This window comes from Tetranychus urticae, chromosome 1 (assembly GCF_039701765.1).
Source record: "Tetranychus urticae isolate SD_2017Ah chromosome 1, NJAU_TeUrti_SD_1.0, whole genome shotgun sequence".
Taxonomy (NCBI): Eukaryota; Metazoa; Arthropoda; class Arachnida; order Trombidiformes; family Tetranychidae; genus Tetranychus; species Tetranychus urticae.
The window spans coordinates 23819506-23838237 of NC_142958.1; the positions used below are offsets into that span (position 1 = coordinate 23819506).

Consider the following 18732-nt stretch of genomic DNA (forward strand, 5'->3'; position numbering starts at 1 on the left):
AAAAGACCCATTATGTTTAAAAACTTATTATAGTTATCATTAATTAAAGATACAAAATTAACATCATTAAAATTAAAATTACAGAGCGTAATTCATTACAAGACTGTTAGCTTGGTTGCTGCTATGGCGTTGCTAAGGTTTACTCAATCACATGTTTAGTTTGTTTTCAAATCGTGTTTGTCAAAGTCTTCTCATTTTTACCTTCATATTTTGGTGAGTTTTAATTATAATTTAGCTGTTTATTTATGGTTCAATTTTTTATTTTTTGCGCTGTGTAATTTTTCATCATATCTGTAAATGAATCGACTATTGAATGGATTTGATTTGGCAAAGGAAAATTGATTGTTACAACACGCATCTACTTAAGTTCAAAAATGAGAATCAGGTCGATTCTTAATAAACTCATTGTTATTGGTCTGATATCTATAACAATTTGTTTTTTTCTTATTATGCGACTGTTTTCTGATGCAGGTTCAACAAAAGTTTCTTCTCGCTCATTACATTCAACATTGTCCCAACCAAAATTAGCTGTAATTGTGCCATATCGCGATCGTTTTACAGAGCTTCTTTTATTTGTGCCACATTTATCCAGATTCTTACACAAACAAAACATACCTTTCACAATCAATGTAATCAACCAAAATGACTCTTACCGTTTTAATCGTGCCTCTCTGATAAATGCTGGATATTCATTAGTGAAAGATAACTGTGACTACATAGCTATACATGATGTTGACTTGTTGCCACTTAATCCTAACTTGGAGTACAGGTATCCTGAACATGGTCCATTTCATGTGTCATCGCCAAATTTACATCCAAAATATCACTATGAAAAATTTGTTGGAGGAATCTTGTTGATCAAAAATGATCATTTTGAACTAGTGAATGGACTTTCTAACAAATATTGGGGTTGGGGACTTGAGGATGATGAATTTTATTTAAGACTTAAAGAAGCCAATTTGCAAGTGAGTTTAATAATCTGGTAATCAAAATATTCTCAATATAATAATGAAAATTTTATGGATTTCTCAATAGATAACAAGACCTACCAACATTGCCACAGGAATTGAAGACACATTTCTGCACTTGCATGATCCAGCTGTCAGGAAAAGAGATTACGCTAAGATTTTTAATCAAAGAGAAGTGAGTCGATTCATGGTCGAAGTTAATTTATTAAACAAATTTCAAGAATTTAGAGTATCACTGATTAATGTTTTTCCCTTCCATTCATTTAGATTACTCGCAAAAGAGATAGAGAGACTGGACTTCACGATGTCAAGTTTGAATTAACCTCCAAAACTAAGATGACAATTGAAGATTTTGCTTGTGATATTTACTCAGTCAAACTTAATTGTGACTATAAATTGACGCCATGGTGTGATTTTTCTCTAGTCAACAAAAACAAACCAAAAAATGTCAAGCCAAAAATATAAATCAAACAATTCCGTGAGTTATTTTTCCAGGTGGATTTTCATTCGTTAAAAGTGAAGTTGTTAAATCACCGGAAATTTTGGTCATTAGCACTTATTCTCTGGTTCCTGATATAACCTTTGAAGTTACTCCTGTTATGAAAGGTCGAGGTAAACTTGTTCACATAGTGGCTATAAAGGTAAAAGACGAACTGGTGGATCAGCGTTGGCCGAGGTTTATGGTCAACTTGGTAATTTGGTTCCTGATGATGATGATCCTTCAATTTCAAGGAAATGTTTTCCCATGATTCAAGATTCGATACGTCTTAAAGAAGTGCTTTCAGGTCACGATATCTCTGATGGAGGTTTAATCACTACACTTTTAGAGATGGCTTTTGCCACCAGTTGTGGTTTAACACTGAACTGTACTACTTTATTACCAAATGAATCACCAATTGACTACCTTTTATCTTAAGGAGTTGTAATATTTGTTGAAGTATCAAAATATAGTATATCCTCTTTTATGGACCAATTAGCCGCAGCGCGAATACCAGCTTCAATTATTGTTGAAATTAATTTTCAATAACCGTTTATCAAGGTAAACTAAATTATGATTTCCGGATAAATTAGAAACTGTGAAATGACTGGATTGATTTAAGCACAAAAAAATTTCAATCCGATAATTTTAACTTAAAATATACTTTATTTGTCGCCTTTAACAGCTAAATGGTGTTTTTTTTGGAGGAAACAAGCTTCGCGTTAGAGAAACATCAAGCAAATTTTGGCTCATAAGGAACTCAGTCAACTCACAATAATTCGCAAAGATTTGTTTCGGTTAAAATCAACGATAATAATAATTCTATAATGCTCAAAGGAATGAGCTAATCTGTTTCAGCTATTCGATGAACCCCAATAGAAGTGCCTTAGGAATTGCTGGATTGACAAGTTATGATGGACGGCATTTGGCCATGATGCCTCATTCAGGAAAGATGCACACAATTATGGCAATGGCCTTACGTACCTAAAGAATGGAAGAAACTGAAAGTCAGTCCGTGGTGTAAAATGTTTTACAATGCTTATGATGATGGTTGAAGCATGGAATCAATTTCTTGCATTTTCTGAGCCAATCCAAAAATCGTGCAATAATCAGCATGATTCGTCGATGACGGTTTTCACATATCTTAAAAATCAATTTTCACTTTGAATTAAATGATTAAACAGATTTCAAAAATCTAATCTGAAATTTAATTGCTGACCATTAAGACTGCTAATCTTTATATATTGTAATCTACATCTTGAGATCAGCGGACGAATCTCGGCAAGTGCGAAGTTAGGGCGACATTTACTTATGTTTACCCAGGGTTAAGCCCCCTGAGCTATCCCATACTCCCTTCCTGCGGATTCTCAGCTAAGCTGGATAGAGCCTAGCGATGGGTAGGTTAAGTACCTAGGTAGTAAGGCCTAGACGGGGCCTTAAAGCTGTCGCGGCTGGCCGGTCCACACAAATAAAAAGTTTACTTAACACTGACTAGTACTGTACTCTTTGGTTGAAATAGTGAAACGAAAAAACGTCTACATTTAAAAACCGGTAACATGCATTGATCAGGCTCAAATAACATATGATTTTTGCTTATACCTGTTTGACTTTTAACTTGACTTTTATCATTTCTTTGTTAATTGAACTCTTAATTTGTTTAGATGGTTAATCAATTGTTTGTATTGATGTATTTATATTGAGTATTGTCTCATCTGCTTTCACCTAAACCAGTGTTAATTTTTAATGACTGTTGATATAAAAAGTGATAATGTTTTCCTTGTTTTATGGATTATGGAAATACATATTCAAAAGAGATGAGTTTTACGTGTTAATTCTTGGTTTAGATAATGCTGGTAAAACTACTTTTCTGGAGCAGACTAAAATTAAATTTAATCGTAATTATAAAGGTGTTAATCTCAACAAGATAACCACTACAGTTGGATTAAATATCGGAAAAATTGAGTACAAAGGTATTGTAATGAATTTTTGGGATCTTGGCGGACAACATGAGCTTCAATCTTTATGGGATAAGGTTTGTATTTGTTTTTAATTATTAAGATATAATATTTATTACAATTTTGTAACTAATCTCTTTTTTATATATAGTATTATGCAGAATCTCATGGTATAATATTTATAATTGATTCAGCTGATATTGAAAGAATTGAGGAATCAAAGGCAGCATTCGGTTAGTTGTTATGAAAAAATTAAACCAATGACGTTTTTGTGTATACGTTTTGACGGCTATAAAATGTATTTACTATTTTTTTGTCTCTTTATTGCAGAAAATATGATTACAAATGAACATCTTGTTGGTATTCCGCTATTAATTGTAGCCAATAAGCAGGATATTCCGGTGATTGATAAATTTGTTTCTAAAATTGCATATGCAAAAACCTACATGTATTAGTTATCTAATGTTATTTTTATGTATTTTGTAGGAAGCATTGTCACTTGATCGGATTAAATCAATTTTCAAATCATCTGCTTCTCAGATTGGCAAACGAGATATACATTCAATATCTGTCTCTGCGTTAAATAGGTTTGTGTTCAATAATTCGGACAATTTTTGATTGTCCATAATAATTAATATGAAACTAATATTGATAAAAAATAATTTTCTCTTTGAAACAGTCAAGGCATCACTGAAAGTATTGATTGGATGACCAATTGTATAAAACGCAATGTCCCGACTAGACCCCCTAATAACGCTGAGGACTAGCAGTATAAAATCATGTTAACTTTACCATTCTCATATTCGCTGTCATTATAAAAGGACCATAATCAACATCATTCCATATCATTTCTTCCAATGACCATTGCCTGTGTGAATACTTTAGATATAATCAATTTGCCTACCTTTTACACAAATTTTTGTTAATAATTTTATAACCACTGTTACGAAATTGTTCTAATTTCAATCAATTATTTTTAACTCTATCTCATCTATGTGTAATCGAAATACTCTATCCTGGAAATTTTTGTCCCACCTGACAATAGATGGTTTTCTGACCGATATAGTCGAATGAAATTATGCATTCCACTTGCTATTTTTATACTCAAATCGTTATAATAAAAAAATTAACTAGTACAAGCTACATAAGTTACAATAAATAATTAACTTATGTTGCTGCTTAACTTCATATGTTAACTAAATAATTTTGCTCAATTCTGTCAATGAGCTCTACAAAATATCCTTTTTGATCACAAGAAGTAATATTTTAGACTCACAAGGGAAGTAACCCAGCTGGTACGGGCAGATCAAAATGAAAGTGGATTTAATGGAAAGCCCGTGTCAGAAAACACTAATCTCGCAATGAGCAAATCGATCTGAAAAAAGTTACAGGGTCACAAATGTTTTGATCGCGGAGGTCAAAATGATAAATAAAATCGAATTTAAGAAGAATGTTTATGTAAAATCAAATTATTTAGGTGTAAATGATAATGAGGAACCCAAATCTGGCTTCAGTTTTTCTCTACTATTTTTAGTTTGCGAAAAAATCGAAAAAAACCATCAAAATGAACACCCGAAAAATATCTCGAAAAACTCAAATCTGAAAAAAAACTTCCTTTAAAATGAAACAAATGAATTTTGCATCATAAAAAATTTAATGTTTTCGGGTGTTCATTTTGATGGTTTTTTTCGATTTTTGGCAAACTAAAAATAGTAGAGAAAAACTGAAGCCAGATTTGGGTTCCTCATTATCATTTACACCTAAATAATTTGATTTTACATAAACATTCTTCTTAAATTCGATTTTATTTATCATTTTGACCTCCGCGATCAAAACATTTGTGACCCTGTAACTTTTTTCAGATCGATTTGCTCATTGCGAGATTAGTGTTTTTAAGGGTTTTCTGACACGGGCTTTCCATTAAATCCACTTTCATTTTGATCTGCCCGTACCAGCTGGGTTACTTCCCTTGTCAGATCTTTTTAGTTTACCAGGAGGACTCTGAGTGCTTCTGGTTTGTGAACCAGAAAACGATACTCGAATGTTATAAAAATCAGTTTAGTCAGACATTAAGACAGATTATGAAGCTTGATTGTTATGCCTCTCTGGGCAGCTTAGGTTTAATGAAAGGTTTTTCAGTAATCATTTTATTTTTGTAGTTTATGGGAATATTAGTGTTTTGCTATAATAGTGTAGTACAAATTTATTGCAATTTAATTGTATTGGTGAATATTTGTTACAATTTGGATTATAACTGGATATATTAAGAGTTATTGCACTATTCCAGCCTGAAAATCATCTTGGACAAGAGTTAATCTGTATAAAGCGATAAAAGCATATAAAATTATCTATTTCTAATCCAATTCATATTATATTTGAGTTAATAGACAGAAAAAAAGGTTGAATGATATAGTTTCTTAATGACACTTAATGAATCTGAATTTCAACTGAGATATTGTTAAAATGAGAAGCAAATTAAGCCTTCTTGACCACCGTTATTATGGTACCAGAGCTATCAGCCTTGTAACTTCTAGTCTTTCCCTTGTAAGTTACCGTTCTTTCATCAAAGGACTTAATGTGGTGATAAATTCTGGCCAGTGTGTCGCACTCGAAATTTTCAACTGCATTGTCACAGTTTTCAGTGTCAAAAGTGACAACCGTAGCAGATACTTGAGTTACTTTGTTAATCTTATCAAAATAGTTAGCACTGGCTGTGATTTCCTCCAACTCGGATTTACTAGTAGCTTTGAGTATGTGAAGCTTTACCGGATTTTCCTTAAACTCTGGCTCAGAATCCATGAGCAAATGTATTCTAACTCCTCCACCATAAGTAACATTTTTAGATACTGTATAATCAAATCCATCTCCTTGATTTTCAAAAGTGCTGTTGACCGAAGCAATGAAACAATGAGCTTCTTCTTTAGCATCTCGCGACATGAAAAATTGCATCGATGAAGCAGCATCAATCTCACTTGTTGCATCAACTGTGCGATTCCCATCAGTCAATCGGGAATCAATCTTAGCTGAACCTGTGGCATCGTCTGTGTAATTTTTAATACAATTCAAGCCTCCTTGACATGGAACCGGATTGAAATACTTCAGACTGTGCTTGGCGAAAACATCTTTAACCTCATCATCAGACCTTTTATCCCAATTTTTGAAATCCCAACCTTCAAAACCTGCGAGCCTGTTGAATAATTTACAACAAAAAAAGGCAAAAATTACTTAAAAAGATACACAAAATAACTCATCTTGAATAGAATGACAAATTTCCAGTGAATATTTGGTAAACATTTCAGATCCTAAATTAAGAGGCTTCTAATCTGACAACATGGACAATAAGTGACTGGAAAATTTCGATCAAACAAAAAATCTCAAGACTTATTCATCTTTAAACATTGCAATTGGAAAGTTTTACTCACCTATCAATAAGGAAATCAGTCAATTCATTGGGTCCAATTTGTTTAAAGTCACCATTCAAATTGTGTCCATGTCCAGCTGACAATGTAAAGTAAGCAGAGAGAACGAGAAAAACTGATTGACTTATGGTAAACATTATTAACAATTCAACTAGAGTCGAGTCTGAAAGTGATGATCAATGAATTTTGTAACTTGCTTTTAAGCCATCGAGATGTTTACTTACAATTTCATATCTAATTTCAGAACAAGTGTTCCAGTAAAATCTCAACAATATCCATGGAAGCACTTGATGATAATCAAACTTTTTGCTCTTTCTTTCATTTTCTCTTCTTCTTCTTCCCTTAATTATCTTTCCATTCTCATCTTTGTGTTGCAAATTGAAGATCAACAACAAAAGAGATTCACTTTTACCCAAGTTATGGTTCGTTAATCATGGACACCGATTTTGAGCCTTACTCCATCCCAACCCATCTTGCTAATGAAACCTGTTTGCACCCAAATAACAACATAGGATGTCACAGTCATTAACCAGACCAACTTGTTTAATTTTCTCGGTAATTTAAAATTGGACTCAAACTCAATCAATTTGATAAAACTGATTTGTAAACATTAATTGTTCATTTCAAGAAATGTTCAACTCTTTTCGCTACTTCATCATTTCATTGATGGCATAATTGTAAATAGCACCAACAATTGATGTTCAATGTTTAACCAGATGCTTAATCGTCTCAACATTGAAACGTTGAACCATTGAAGTGATTAGTTTACAGTTATTATGAAAATCTGTTCAAGATAAGAGGAGAGACGAATTGAAAATGTTGGATTCAAGCGAATTTAATCAACCAATTTGATAAAATTGATTTGTAGACATAAAATTAATTGCTTATTTCCAAGAAATTTCTAGCCTTTCTTGCAATACTTCATCCTTTCAGTCTCAATGACTAATCTAGATTCAAAAGGAGAGCGAGAAATGAATTGAAATTAACATTCTACTGGCATCTAATCAGTAAATGAGTCGACCACTCAATGGCTTTACAAACAATCCTGGCAATCAAAATGTCGTTTAATACAGATAATGTCTCAGTTCAACTGAACTTGCTCAATTGAAGCAAATTTAAATCTAGTTTGGACCAAATTTTATCCAAATTATTCAACAAAATTGTGCCTCAAAAGCGGCTCTCAAGCAAATTTCCCTTTCCAAACAATGTCTATCAACAACAAAAGCTCTAATTGTCCAACAACTTTTCTCACAAATGTTAATAAAGCGATAATTACCTGTCAACTCTCCATGGGAAATAATACCAGAACACCAGAGATGAGAGTTATTAAATAATATGATTATGGTTGAAGATCAAAATGAAGTCAACATTCAAGTTCATTATCAAGTGAAAAGTCTAAAGCATTGTATAACATGGAAAGTGATTTAAGCTTGACTTGGATAGAAGCTTTGACAATTGGTGCAAAAATCGTACCATTGATTTAATCACTGAATACTTCAATTCGTTGGTTATAAATTTTTGCTTGCCTGGTTATCACCAGAATTTATTGAAGTGGATGACAATTTGTAAATTGCTGATGATTTATAAGCAGCTTTATGCATTTCCTTTATCAATTTGTACATTTGATTGAAATTATTGTCATTGAATAATGTCAGTGAAAGTGAAAAATTGAAGGTAATTTGTGAAATAAACATTTAATTGAACACCACTTTTTGGCTTTACAATTGTGGGATAAACATATGTTTCCATGATTTGCTTTGTTAACAGTTCTATGATTTTTTTTCAATGAACTATCCATGGTTGATAAGATTGATTATTTTTTGAATTGACTATCAAGACTGTAAATTGTATTGTGAGTCAACTACAAATGGATTCACTTGAGTAAATAAATTAACAAAACCAACAAACAAATGGTTATTGAACCTAATGTTTTCTGGTAACCAATATTTGGGTTTCATTGAAAAGACTTTTAAATGTGGATCAATCAAGTTTACTGGTTTGATTTGTGGACAATTAAACAATTAAATGTGAGAAAAGAGTTTTTTGATTTCAATTTTTCTTTTATTTAAATAATCTTCAAAAATAAAGCTTTTTTATGCTGGCGTACAATTCAATGGGACTTTTTGATTAATGAAAATCACAGCATCATGTGTTTGAGCAAAGGTTTGCCTGAAGGCACTTTAAGGAACAGAAATTTTCTAGTAAAAAAATATATTCTAATATTGGAGTCTTGAGTCTTTTATAATTTAGTCTTAAAAAATCTGTTGATTCAAGTGAAACTGATGTTTTGATGCACGTTCAGGAGTTACAGGTGAGATTTAGAAAAGCCTGGAAGAAGATGAAAACGATTTAACATGGCAATCAATATCCATAACCATGTCTGTAAGGATAACCTGAGGAAAGATGGTAGAGAGAAAAATAAGAGTTAAAATGATGATTATGTGGGTTGATAACAATTTATCAAGATTATTGTTAACTTTTCTGATGACACAAGGAAAGATTAACAAATTAACGTTAATTCGATGTACGCTTAGAGCATAATTATATCAACAAATAATATCTTGTAAACAAGTCAACTAACCATGGCCGTAACCACCACCATAGCCTCCGTAGCCTCCATGACCTCCATAACCACCATATCGACCATAGTGAGGTCTGTATCCATAGTAGCCTGTATAATGGCGATCATTAAATACAGTTAGAGAAACATTCCAAATTGAAATCAGAAGCTGATTAATAAACTAACCGTATGATGGATATCCATAGCTTCTGTGTCCATAATATCCATTTGGTCGTCCATATCCATAACCATGGCCGAGAGCTACAATGGTTCCAACCAAGGCACAGATGATGAGGATTGAAAGGATCTAATGGTAACAGTGAAACAAGAGTAAATCAGTAAAAATAATGTCAATATTCACAATCACAGTTGAAAATAGGCAAAAGTCAGTAATGAACTTACAGTCTTGTTCATTTTGCTGTTGAGTTGTGAGTTGATTTTGGACTGAGAAATGGTAGTTAGCACAAGTTACTGAAACTGTCTTTGGTGGTAGAATGAATTAGCCAAAGTCAATTCACTGACTATTTATAGACGGGTAAGAAAAGGTATTTAGTGTGCAAAATGAGAAAAGTAAAGTGACCCTCAAAATTTAAGACGCAAAGACAAGGACAGTTGGAGATAAACCCGCCTCAAGATAAAGATTCATGATTATTTGCTTGGAAGTTCAACATTAGTGTTAGATTAGTTATCGAGGGAAGTGAATTATCCTCGATTTATTAAATAATAACCAGCTAAATGTTGACAATACTGTTTTTTTCAAAAATTGGTTCATTGTTGTCCTCGATGATCCCATCTTTAACAGTACAAACCGCATTTTGAAATAACGTAAAGGACATTTTTAGATTGCAATATCGTGAATAAATTATTGACACTTTCCTTAATTTATGTAAACAATTATTCAAATCAATATCATTGTAATAAATTCATTGTATACATATTTGTATCAACAATGTCAGGTAAAGATTGAAATGAAAGATTTGCGTCTCAACGGATATGTTTAGTTGTACAAGAGCATGTAACAAGCTTTACAATTAGAGAGTAATTAATCTGATTGTAGATACGTGATAGCGTTTTTGATAGGATCGAGAGTTCAATAAGAAATTTTGTTTCGCTGCTTTGATAAAACGTTTTGTAAGGTGGAAGGTGATTTAAAGGCAACTATAATTATTGTCATAATTGTTTGATCAAAGAGAATCGACTTGATGTTGTCTAAATGTAATATTTACAGGTGATTTAATAAATGCATTAGGGGCTTTTGGATGCAGGGTTAATAATTACCTATCAACTTGTCATTCAACTTGCCGCTCTTGGCCATTTTTGCTTTGTAAATTCACATTCTAACTTCATTTTCACGCTTTGGATTCAGGCCGATGGAGCTTTCCCATTTAAAATCCATGGTTGATAGAAAAACCTATGAAAATTATTATTATCTGTTATTTGATAACAATTAAAAAAGTAAAATAAAAGGTTAACCTGTGGGGAAAAAGTTCGGGAATAATTATTTAATACACTTCAGATTATTCAAAGATTTTTCATTTTTTCTTCGGAAATAGATTAATGAAGGTTGAAGATAAGTGCTGATATAATTCAATTCAAGATCTTGTGAAAACTTGATCTTATTTTTAGGATCTAGAAAAATTAAATGCGATGTAATTTTTCACTAGAGCCTGACTAGCTTTCTCTTGGTTTGTTAAGAAAAATCTTGAATTGTCAATTTTCAAACCTAATTTTGCAACGATGTGAAACAATGAAGCCGAAATCGGACTGACCTGAAAATTTTATATTTCACTGTTTCAAGTTCTAAATCAATGTAGAAGAAAATCTGAACTTCTAGCTGAAAGGAATTCCGAGAAAAACGATCAAACTGATTAGTCCCAAACTCTTTCCCCACAGGTTATGAGACCTTTGCTATTTATTTTCTTGGACTCTGATCTTTATCATTTTGTTAATACTTGTGATGTTTTATTTCCTTCAAAACAGATCTACTGTATACCGTGATCCTAGATGGAATAGATTGTGGGATGAAGGAAAGGAAGACAAATTTTACACTATTGCACTAAGCGCTTTTGTCTGGGCCTGGTCATGTATCATTTCTTTTATGAAGGACACGAACTTTATGCCAAACATTATCAAACTCCTGATGTCGCTGTTTTATCTGATGAGCATTTAGGAATACCGCCTAGAGGGTCTTGCTCCTACCAAAAAATGGGTGAAAACTGCAGAAATCAGATTTGTTGTACCAATCCTTGTCGGTTATCCAAAATCACTGTTGAAAGATAGACTTGGTGATGTTGGTTTCTTCAAATTTTAAACTAAATTGTAGATATGAAATATGTAATAATATAATAATTCTAGCTATTAAACCGTTCAGAAGTCAATAAAAGTTTACCGATGACAATAAACATAACTTGCTATTATTGTTACTCTATGAGCCGAATTGAATGCCCATAGTTATTATTTACCTAATCTCCTAGCAACCAATTCATTCAGCTGTTTTTTGTCATCTGATAATATTAGTAGATTACCTAAACATCGTATTGTTTATTTATTATTATTTCAATTTAATTAAAATGTTGGTTAACAAAGGATGTCGTTTAATTGTAACACGAGTTGCTTCAAATGTGAGATATTTTGGAAAACCATCTTCAACAATTGATGATCCTGATCCTAATACACCTCTTGGTAGATTGGATAGACAGCCTAAAAAAGTGAACGATAAAGAATCTCCTGTCGTGATTAAGGATTCCGAGGCAACAAGTAAGGCTTATGCTCCATTCCCCGATGGAAAGAATCCAAATACAGGTGAAATTGGTGGACCTGTTGGCCCTGAGCCTACCAGGTTTGGTGATTGGGAAAGGAAAGGTCGTGTTTCTGACTTTTAGGCTGAAGGTCAAAAAATATCTTTGCTAATTTATTAAAGGTAAGAAAGTCATTTCTTAATAAAATCATCCAATAAAATTGTGTATATAATTGATTTATCTAACATTACTTTTAGACTGAAATCTTCCTGTTGGCTCACCAAGATTAATAATTCTGGACTTGAATTGATGAAATTTTGTCATACAATGGATTAAAATACACCAAGATCAAGGATAACCTAGAAAGCATCATTAACTCACAGTTTTTCAGACAAATATTGTATCTAAACTTGGTAATCTTAATTAAACAAAAATAATTCCAGATTAACAACAAGTGCAGTCTATCTTGTTTACCGGAGTTGGAATCCAATGATGATGATTTGACAATAATGAGAGGCAAAAGTAAAAGTTTCCTACCTAATTTAGTTTAAATTGTTACCTCTAACTGCGGTGGTTTCATGGTTCAGTTAGCAGGTTTGTCCAAGAAATGTTGGCCAAATATTAGGTAAGATTATAAGGCTAATCAATATTAATACATTTTAAACAGCTTGACCCTGACCTGGAAAACCGAAAATTTTGGACTTTTTGTATTTCTACAAATTTTCACTTTTCAAGTTTCAAAGCTATTTAATTTTACCTCCTGGATTCACCAATAATTATATCAATGATATTTCATTTTTTGTGCTTCTTATCGTTGACAATCATTTAGTTACACATTAGAGGTTAAGCCATTTAACCAGCAACTTTAGACTAATCGTATAATAATTACAATTTACTGGTTTACACTATTTTTTTATCAACAATAATTACATCTACATTTCCGTTCAATGTTGTTTACCTATCAACGGGAAATCAGCGATGAAATTAAAAGTGATTGAAACTATTTAATCATTTATTTGTGCGAAAAAAAGAGAAAAAAATTGAAAAAAAATTAATATTTTTACACCAAAAATATTAAAAATGTTTCTTTAAATGATAGCATTTTGAGGACGATCAAATGATTAACTGAAGGGGACAATCAATAATTTATTGTTTCTGTGAAGATTATTTTTTTCTCAATGTCTTTTAATTGCCTTAAGAGATTTTAATGTTGAAATTAGTTCAGAAGAAGACGAAGAAGATATTGATGACGATAAAGATATCCAATGAAATTGTCCTGTTGAAGGTTAAATCGGAGTTACATCGTCTTTCAAAACCATCAATACAATTTTTTAATCATACCTTCTTTTTATATTAACATTATTGGACCAATTAATTATATTTCAATTCGCAGTGAACCTCACAACTTTCATGAGCATATTGGTGTCCTGGTATATCCCTATATGCATTTACACACAGCAAAGGAAATCATGATATGAATCTTTACCTGTCCCATTCAGAAGGCGGGTTTATCTTTCTCATGTTTAACCGTCCTTCTTTACGTCTTTGCGTCTTAAAATTTTGAGGGTCACTTTACTTTCTTATTTTGCACACAAAATTACCTTTTCTTACCCGTCTATAAAAAGTCAGTCGATTGACTTTGTACAATTCACTTTACAACCAAAGACAGTGTCAGTTAACTTGTGTTAAACTCGTTACAAACGCTTATTTTTTCAGTCCAAAATCAACTCAAAACTCAACAGCAAAATGAACAAGACTGTAAGTTCAGACTTTAATATTGATCTGTTTTAACTGTGAATATTGACAATCATTTATTCTTGTTTTGTTCAATTAGATCCTCGCAATCCTCATCATCTGTGCCTTGGTTGGAACCATTGCTGCTTTCGGTTATGGTTATGGATACAGACGACCACATGGATATTACGGACACCGAAGCTATGGATACCCATCATACGGTTAGTTCATGAATCAATGATTTTAATTTGGAATGTTTTACTAACTGTATTTAATTGTCTCTATTATACAGGACATGGATATGGATACAGGCCTTACTATGGTCGATCATACGGATATGGTGGCTACGGTCATGGTTAGTTGATGTTACATTGAAGTTGTTTACAAGATAATTGTTTACTGACCTATCAATTTTTATCAAATTGTGCTTCAAGCATTCAACACATTTATGACAACCTTTAAGTCTTTCCTTGTGTCATCAATAAGTAAACAATAATCTTGATAAATTGCTATCAACCCACATGATCGTCATTTTAACACTAACTTTGTTTTTTATATTTCTCAGGTTATCCTTACAGATATCGTTATGGATGGTAATCGCCAAATTTAAAGCATTTCGTCCTCTTCAATCTTACTTTTCATTGATTGCAAATACCATTTCAGAAATCACAAAAGATGTCAGCCTTTTTCAAACACATTAATTTATCCACTGAGACCGATTTTTCGGCGAGCTCAACAGTATCTCAGTTCAAAAATTAATTCAAGCAAAATATAACCTTATTCATCAACAATATCTACTTCAGATTGCCAAATTTCTTTACTCAACAAGGATTCATATCAGTTGTTCAGCTTCTCTTTTATGTTTATTGATTTGTAAGAAAGTAATTTTCGATGATGACAAAATAAATTTCACAATAAAATCTTCAAACATTTGTCTATTAATTTATTATCACAATCAATTTTTAAATTAACAGGTAGTGCGGTTGAATAAATTTCAATTGGTAAATGTTAATAATTGAATGTTCAACGATTATAAATTAATTCAATGATACAAAAATTAGCATCGGTTGCGCGGTTGACTGATTCAGGGTGAAAATATTCGAGCTTCCTCAATGTCTTGGTCATATAAAACAATTTGTATTCGGGTAAATTGTTGATTTCAATTTTAATCTAGAAATCGTAAAGTTAAGCACCTTTGTAGGGAAGAAAAACATTTATCAAAATCATAGAATCGTTAAGGCTTTAAAGCTCTAAATGACTTTCAGGGCTAGCTATTTCAAAACTAGTTCTCGTTCAAAGGTAATGATTTTTATTTCCAGTATAAATCATTAACAAAAATATCAGTTGAATTGTAGTACACAAAAATTTTACAATAGGTATTGACCATGAATTTTTATAATGATGTTCGAGAAAGAAGAGGATGCAATGATTTCTTTGGTCTGCTATGCCTGGATAATCCAACTTTAATAGCAAGTGGAGGAGTCTTTACGGGTTCTACATACTGTAAAGGATTGAATTTTACATGATTCTTTCGAGCTTTAGTCTCCCGTAGATTTCGCATTGAAGAGGTTACCTTTTCATTGTCATTTGATTTTTCATTGTTGTCGGTTTCAACTGGTTCAGTTTTCTTACAAGTTTTGACAGCTTTAGGAGTTTCTTGTAATGACTCAGATCCTGCGAAATTAACTTCTTTTCCCTTTTTTGTTGAATCTTGAATGTCATTAGCAGCATATTTATTTTCATCGACATTTTTATCCTTTGGTTTTTTCTCTTTCTCTTGTTGAGTAGCAATATGATTAGTTTCTTTTTTACCTTGACTTATCTCATCAAGCTTTTTGTTTGGTTCATCCATTATTTGTTTGTTGACTAATTTATTAACGCAGTCTGGTGACAATCTTTCAAGAGTAACTTTCAAGCTTTTATCGTTAGGAGACGACAAACTAGTCTCCTTAACTGAATAAACTTCACCTGGTCCACTGTCGTCATCCAATACAATGATGCTATCATCATTATTGACTTTCATCTTCTTGACACCATCAGAATTTTTCTCCTTTTTTGGAGTTGCTTTCTTTTTCTTGTCCTTCTTATCCTTCTTCTCTTTTTTGGGCTTTTCCTTCTTCTTGGCTTTAGGAGCGAAATCATCATCATCTGACAAATTATATTCACTGCCACTATCAGAGTCTCCAAGACTACCAAATATGTTTTTACGCTTTGGCATATTCAAACAGTTATATTAATAAAAGACAGATACACAAAAACAAGACAAATAAACGTAGTAATGGGTGTAAATCAATCAAAACAAAACAAACAGATAATTTAGATAACTTGTTAATGTAAACTCGATTCAGTAAAAAGCGCGAAACCAGAAAGTAAACCCAACTAAAAAAGCGGTTAACAGGGACCATTCATTAATAACAAATGGTCTACTTTAAAATTGTAAACAAGAAAAATTACCAAAATATCATGAAAAAATATTCAAATGACTTAAAATGAAATAAATTGAAATAATTCAATGTAAAGAATTGTTTTTAAAATTACTTTAATAGAAAAGTATAATCATTTAAGAGAAAGATTATGAAAATAACAAATTTAAAGAGTTTTGGTTGGCATAGATGAAGATAATTAACATTATTCTGGTGGTTGTTGTTGTGATTTTTGGTGATTTGTTTTCTGTAAATAAAGCAATGAAAGCTGGCTTAATTTAAAATCAAATTATTGGCGAGGTAAATAGATGAAAAAAGCGACCATAGAAGCGTGTTTAAGCAACCAGTCCCCATTGTTGTTGATAGCGAAGCAATGCAAAGCGTAAGCACCACCAAATAGATTACAAATGTATTTTAAATTGTTTTATATCATATGCGTTATCCCAAAATCCTCTCTACAAGTCCTTTACCATTGGAAGGTCTTCTAAGCCAAGATGTCAATCCATTGATTCTAATACCTAAAAGACCAGGAGAACGATAAGTACCAGAATGATTATTATAAGATGAACCTTCATACCCGTCATTTAATGGATATCCTCCTCCTAATGGGTAACCACCGCCATATCCATAACCACCATAGCCAGTGTTTCGTCCTGATCGATATGGGAAAGGAACCTTTTTGTACCGGATTAGCTCAGGTCCATAACCACCAGCTGGAAAACCAGTGCCATAATAATCACAAGATACAAATCCAATGGTAAGGGTAACAATGAAACAAACGATGGTTGCCTAGGAGAAAAGAGGTAAACAAACAGAAAATTGAATTAACCAAAACAAACAAATGAGCTGAACGAGTTAATCCAGTATGGTAAATCAATGAAACAACACTTTATCACACTATGGTTTATACTAACCAAGAATTTCATTTTGAATGTTGTGTTGAACGTGGTAATGTCGAGTTGTAAAAACAAAAGTGTTGAGCTGATGAATTAAACGTTGACTGATGATGGAAACTGCAAAGTGGTTGCTATTTATTTCAAATTTGGAGGGAACCAAATATATTATGTGACCACAGTGAAAAATATTAACGAAGGATGGTAATTATAATCAAGGAAACCTGTTGACCGTCAAATTGTTGTAGAAAAACCAACGAGAGGTAATCAAGAAAAATACACTGAAAAATTGCAACCAGCAGAGGTAAAGGTCAATCAATTTTCTAAAGGTAATACCAAAACTAACCAAGGATATTTAAGATGAAGGTAAATTTAGTCATTTATATATATACACTAACGCTTATAAATTAAAGTATAGTTGGTGTGAGATTACATAAGTTGATTGTATTGACTTACAACTGAAAAAAACATTGAAATAGTGAAATTTGGTGAACAAAAAAATAGACAGTAAAGTTTAATGAGAGTGAAGTTAACTCAGGAAGGGAAAACCCGTATTAGAGTAAAGCTTAGTTTGATTACTTTAATTGTTGTTGATATAATACCAATATTAATAATACCTTTTGACCTGGAAAGCCTCAAGAAAGTAAAAGTTTAACTGTAAGCAAGCAAAAGGTTGAAAGCGTTGAAAGAAACCAATATACTTAAAGAAGGTCACATTAACATTAACCAACAAGTGTAAATTCATTTTAATTACAACAATTTGATTCACTTTTTTCTTGTCCTTGCAGGTAGATACTGATTATCTTGATGAACACAATCTACGTCATTAATAGCATTAACCAGCATCATCTAAATGGCGATTCATCATGGCTATTTCCGATCTTCATTTCAAGTTCAATGTTTGATGTAAATGCCTTATTATACGTGTAGCCATCTTGACATTGAATTGGATTCACACAATTGGATTCATTGTTTATTGAAAATAATTAATTAATAGCAAGCAAAGGTGTAACTAATTAGATTGGCCAAACACCAGCAAACTCACCATGGATCCATCAAAATGGGTTTTCCTCAAATCAACTGTTCCGTTTGATTGTCAACTTTAACTTGGCACCAAAAATCTATTAACCCTTAATTACTGCCAATTGAATGGGGAATCAAGAAAATCTGCTTCCGCCATTCACATTTATATTATAATTTAAAGTCTGTCATAATCATTTTGATTATAAAGAGCGTCAATTAACCTAACCACAAATAATACAATTTGTGTATGTGCGTCCCATAGCTCTTATTATCAAAGAATTGTCTATTTAGCTATTATTTATAACTCTTGTAATTGTAATACATAACCAATTAGATGCAACAATTGTCAATTTGAATTGCTCAACAAGTGATTAGTAAATTTTTGTCACATGAAATTGTAATATCTTTGTTGTCTGTAGCCTGCTATTGAAAAGCATATTGAATGTTCAATGAGACTCAAAAAACAGGTTAAATCTGATTGTAACTGTGTTACTTTTTTTCTGGTAAACAATTGTCATTTTCAGTCTATTGCTAAAATTAA

General features: G+C 32.1%; 6 protein-coding genes and 1 long non-coding RNA gene across 8 annotated transcripts; 4 read left to right on the forward strand and 3 right to left on the reverse strand.

Moving 5' to 3' along the window:
- The first annotated feature begins 156 nt into the window (after window positions 1–156).
- beta4GalT7 (beta-1,4-galactosyltransferase 7) lies at window positions 157–2645 on the forward strand. The gene is made up of 4 exons (XM_015929853.3): window positions 157–965; window positions 1036–1143; window positions 1236–2007; window positions 2132–2645. Exons 1-3 carry the CDS (start codon window positions 375–377, stop codon window positions 1431–1433), a joined length of 897 nt encoding a protein of 298 aa, XP_015785339.2. The 5' UTR covers window positions 157–374; the 3' UTR covers window positions 1434–2007; window positions 2132–2645.
- A 383-nt stretch (window positions 2646–3028) lies between these two features.
- LOC112538460 (ADP-ribosylation factor-related protein 1) lies at window positions 3029–4584 on the forward strand. The gene is made up of 5 exons (XM_015929854.3): window positions 3029–3478; window positions 3553–3634; window positions 3732–3802; window positions 3888–3988; window positions 4081–4584. Exons 1-5 carry the CDS (start codon window positions 3215–3217, stop codon window positions 4166–4168), a joined length of 606 nt encoding a protein of 201 aa, XP_015785340.1. The 5' UTR covers window positions 3029–3214; the 3' UTR covers window positions 4169–4584.
- Window positions 4585–5489: 905 nt separating this feature from the next.
- Window positions 5490–6985, reverse strand: LOC107362795 (uncharacterized). Its single transcript, XM_015929928.3, has 2 exons — window positions 6824–6985; window positions 5490–6588 (listed from the first exon to the last, which is right to left on the reverse strand). Exons 1-2 carry the CDS (start codon window positions 6955–6957, stop codon window positions 5877–5879), a joined length of 846 nt encoding a protein of 281 aa, XP_015785414.1. The 5' UTR covers window positions 6958–6985; the 3' UTR covers window positions 5490–5876.
- A 1874-nt stretch (window positions 6986–8859) lies between these two features.
- On the reverse strand, window positions 8860–9866 carry LOC107362685 (uncharacterized). Its single transcript, XM_015929795.3, has 4 exons — window positions 9783–9866; window positions 9567–9687; window positions 9402–9491; window positions 8860–9213 (listed from the first exon to the last, which is right to left on the reverse strand). Exons 1-4 carry the CDS (start codon window positions 9792–9794, stop codon window positions 9182–9184), a joined length of 255 nt encoding a protein of 84 aa, XP_015785281.1. The 5' UTR covers window positions 9795–9866; the 3' UTR covers window positions 8860–9181.
- Window positions 9867–11878: 2012 nt separating this feature from the next.
- LOC107362686 (succinate dehydrogenase assembly factor 4, mitochondrial) lies at window positions 11879–14780 on the forward strand. 2 transcript variants are annotated; one of them, XM_089266569.1, is made up of 6 exons: window positions 11879–12300; window positions 12376–12743; window positions 13835–13876; window positions 13953–14073; window positions 14145–14207; window positions 14418–14780. In XM_089266569.1, exons 3-6 carry the CDS (start codon window positions 13865–13867, stop codon window positions 14447–14449), a joined length of 228 nt encoding a protein of 75 aa, XP_089122695.1. In that variant the 5' UTR covers window positions 11879–12300; window positions 12376–12743; window positions 13835–13864; the 3' UTR covers window positions 14450–14780. The 2 variants fall into 2 exon arrangements, with proteins under 2 accessions (XP_089122695.1, XP_089122694.1); XM_089266568.1 differs by lacking the exons at window positions 13835–13876; window positions 13953–14073; window positions 14145–14207; window positions 14418–14780 and having other exon boundaries at window positions 12376–12566.
- Window positions 14781–16374: 1594 nt separating this feature from the next.
- Window positions 16375–17270, reverse strand: LOC107362824 (uncharacterized). The gene is made up of 3 exons (XM_015929959.3): window positions 17190–17270; window positions 16853–17064; window positions 16375–16793 (listed from the first exon to the last, which is right to left on the reverse strand). Exons 1-3 carry the CDS (start codon window positions 17199–17201, stop codon window positions 16787–16789), a joined length of 231 nt encoding a protein of 76 aa, XP_015785445.1. The 5' UTR covers window positions 17202–17270; the 3' UTR covers window positions 16375–16786.
- A 126-nt stretch (window positions 17271–17396) lies between these two features.
- On the forward strand, window positions 17397–18732 carry LOC112538863 (uncharacterized). Its single transcript, XR_003082256.2, has 2 exons — window positions 17397–17534; window positions 17957–18732. It is a non-coding gene; the product is annotated as an uncharacterized LOC112538863 (long non-coding RNA).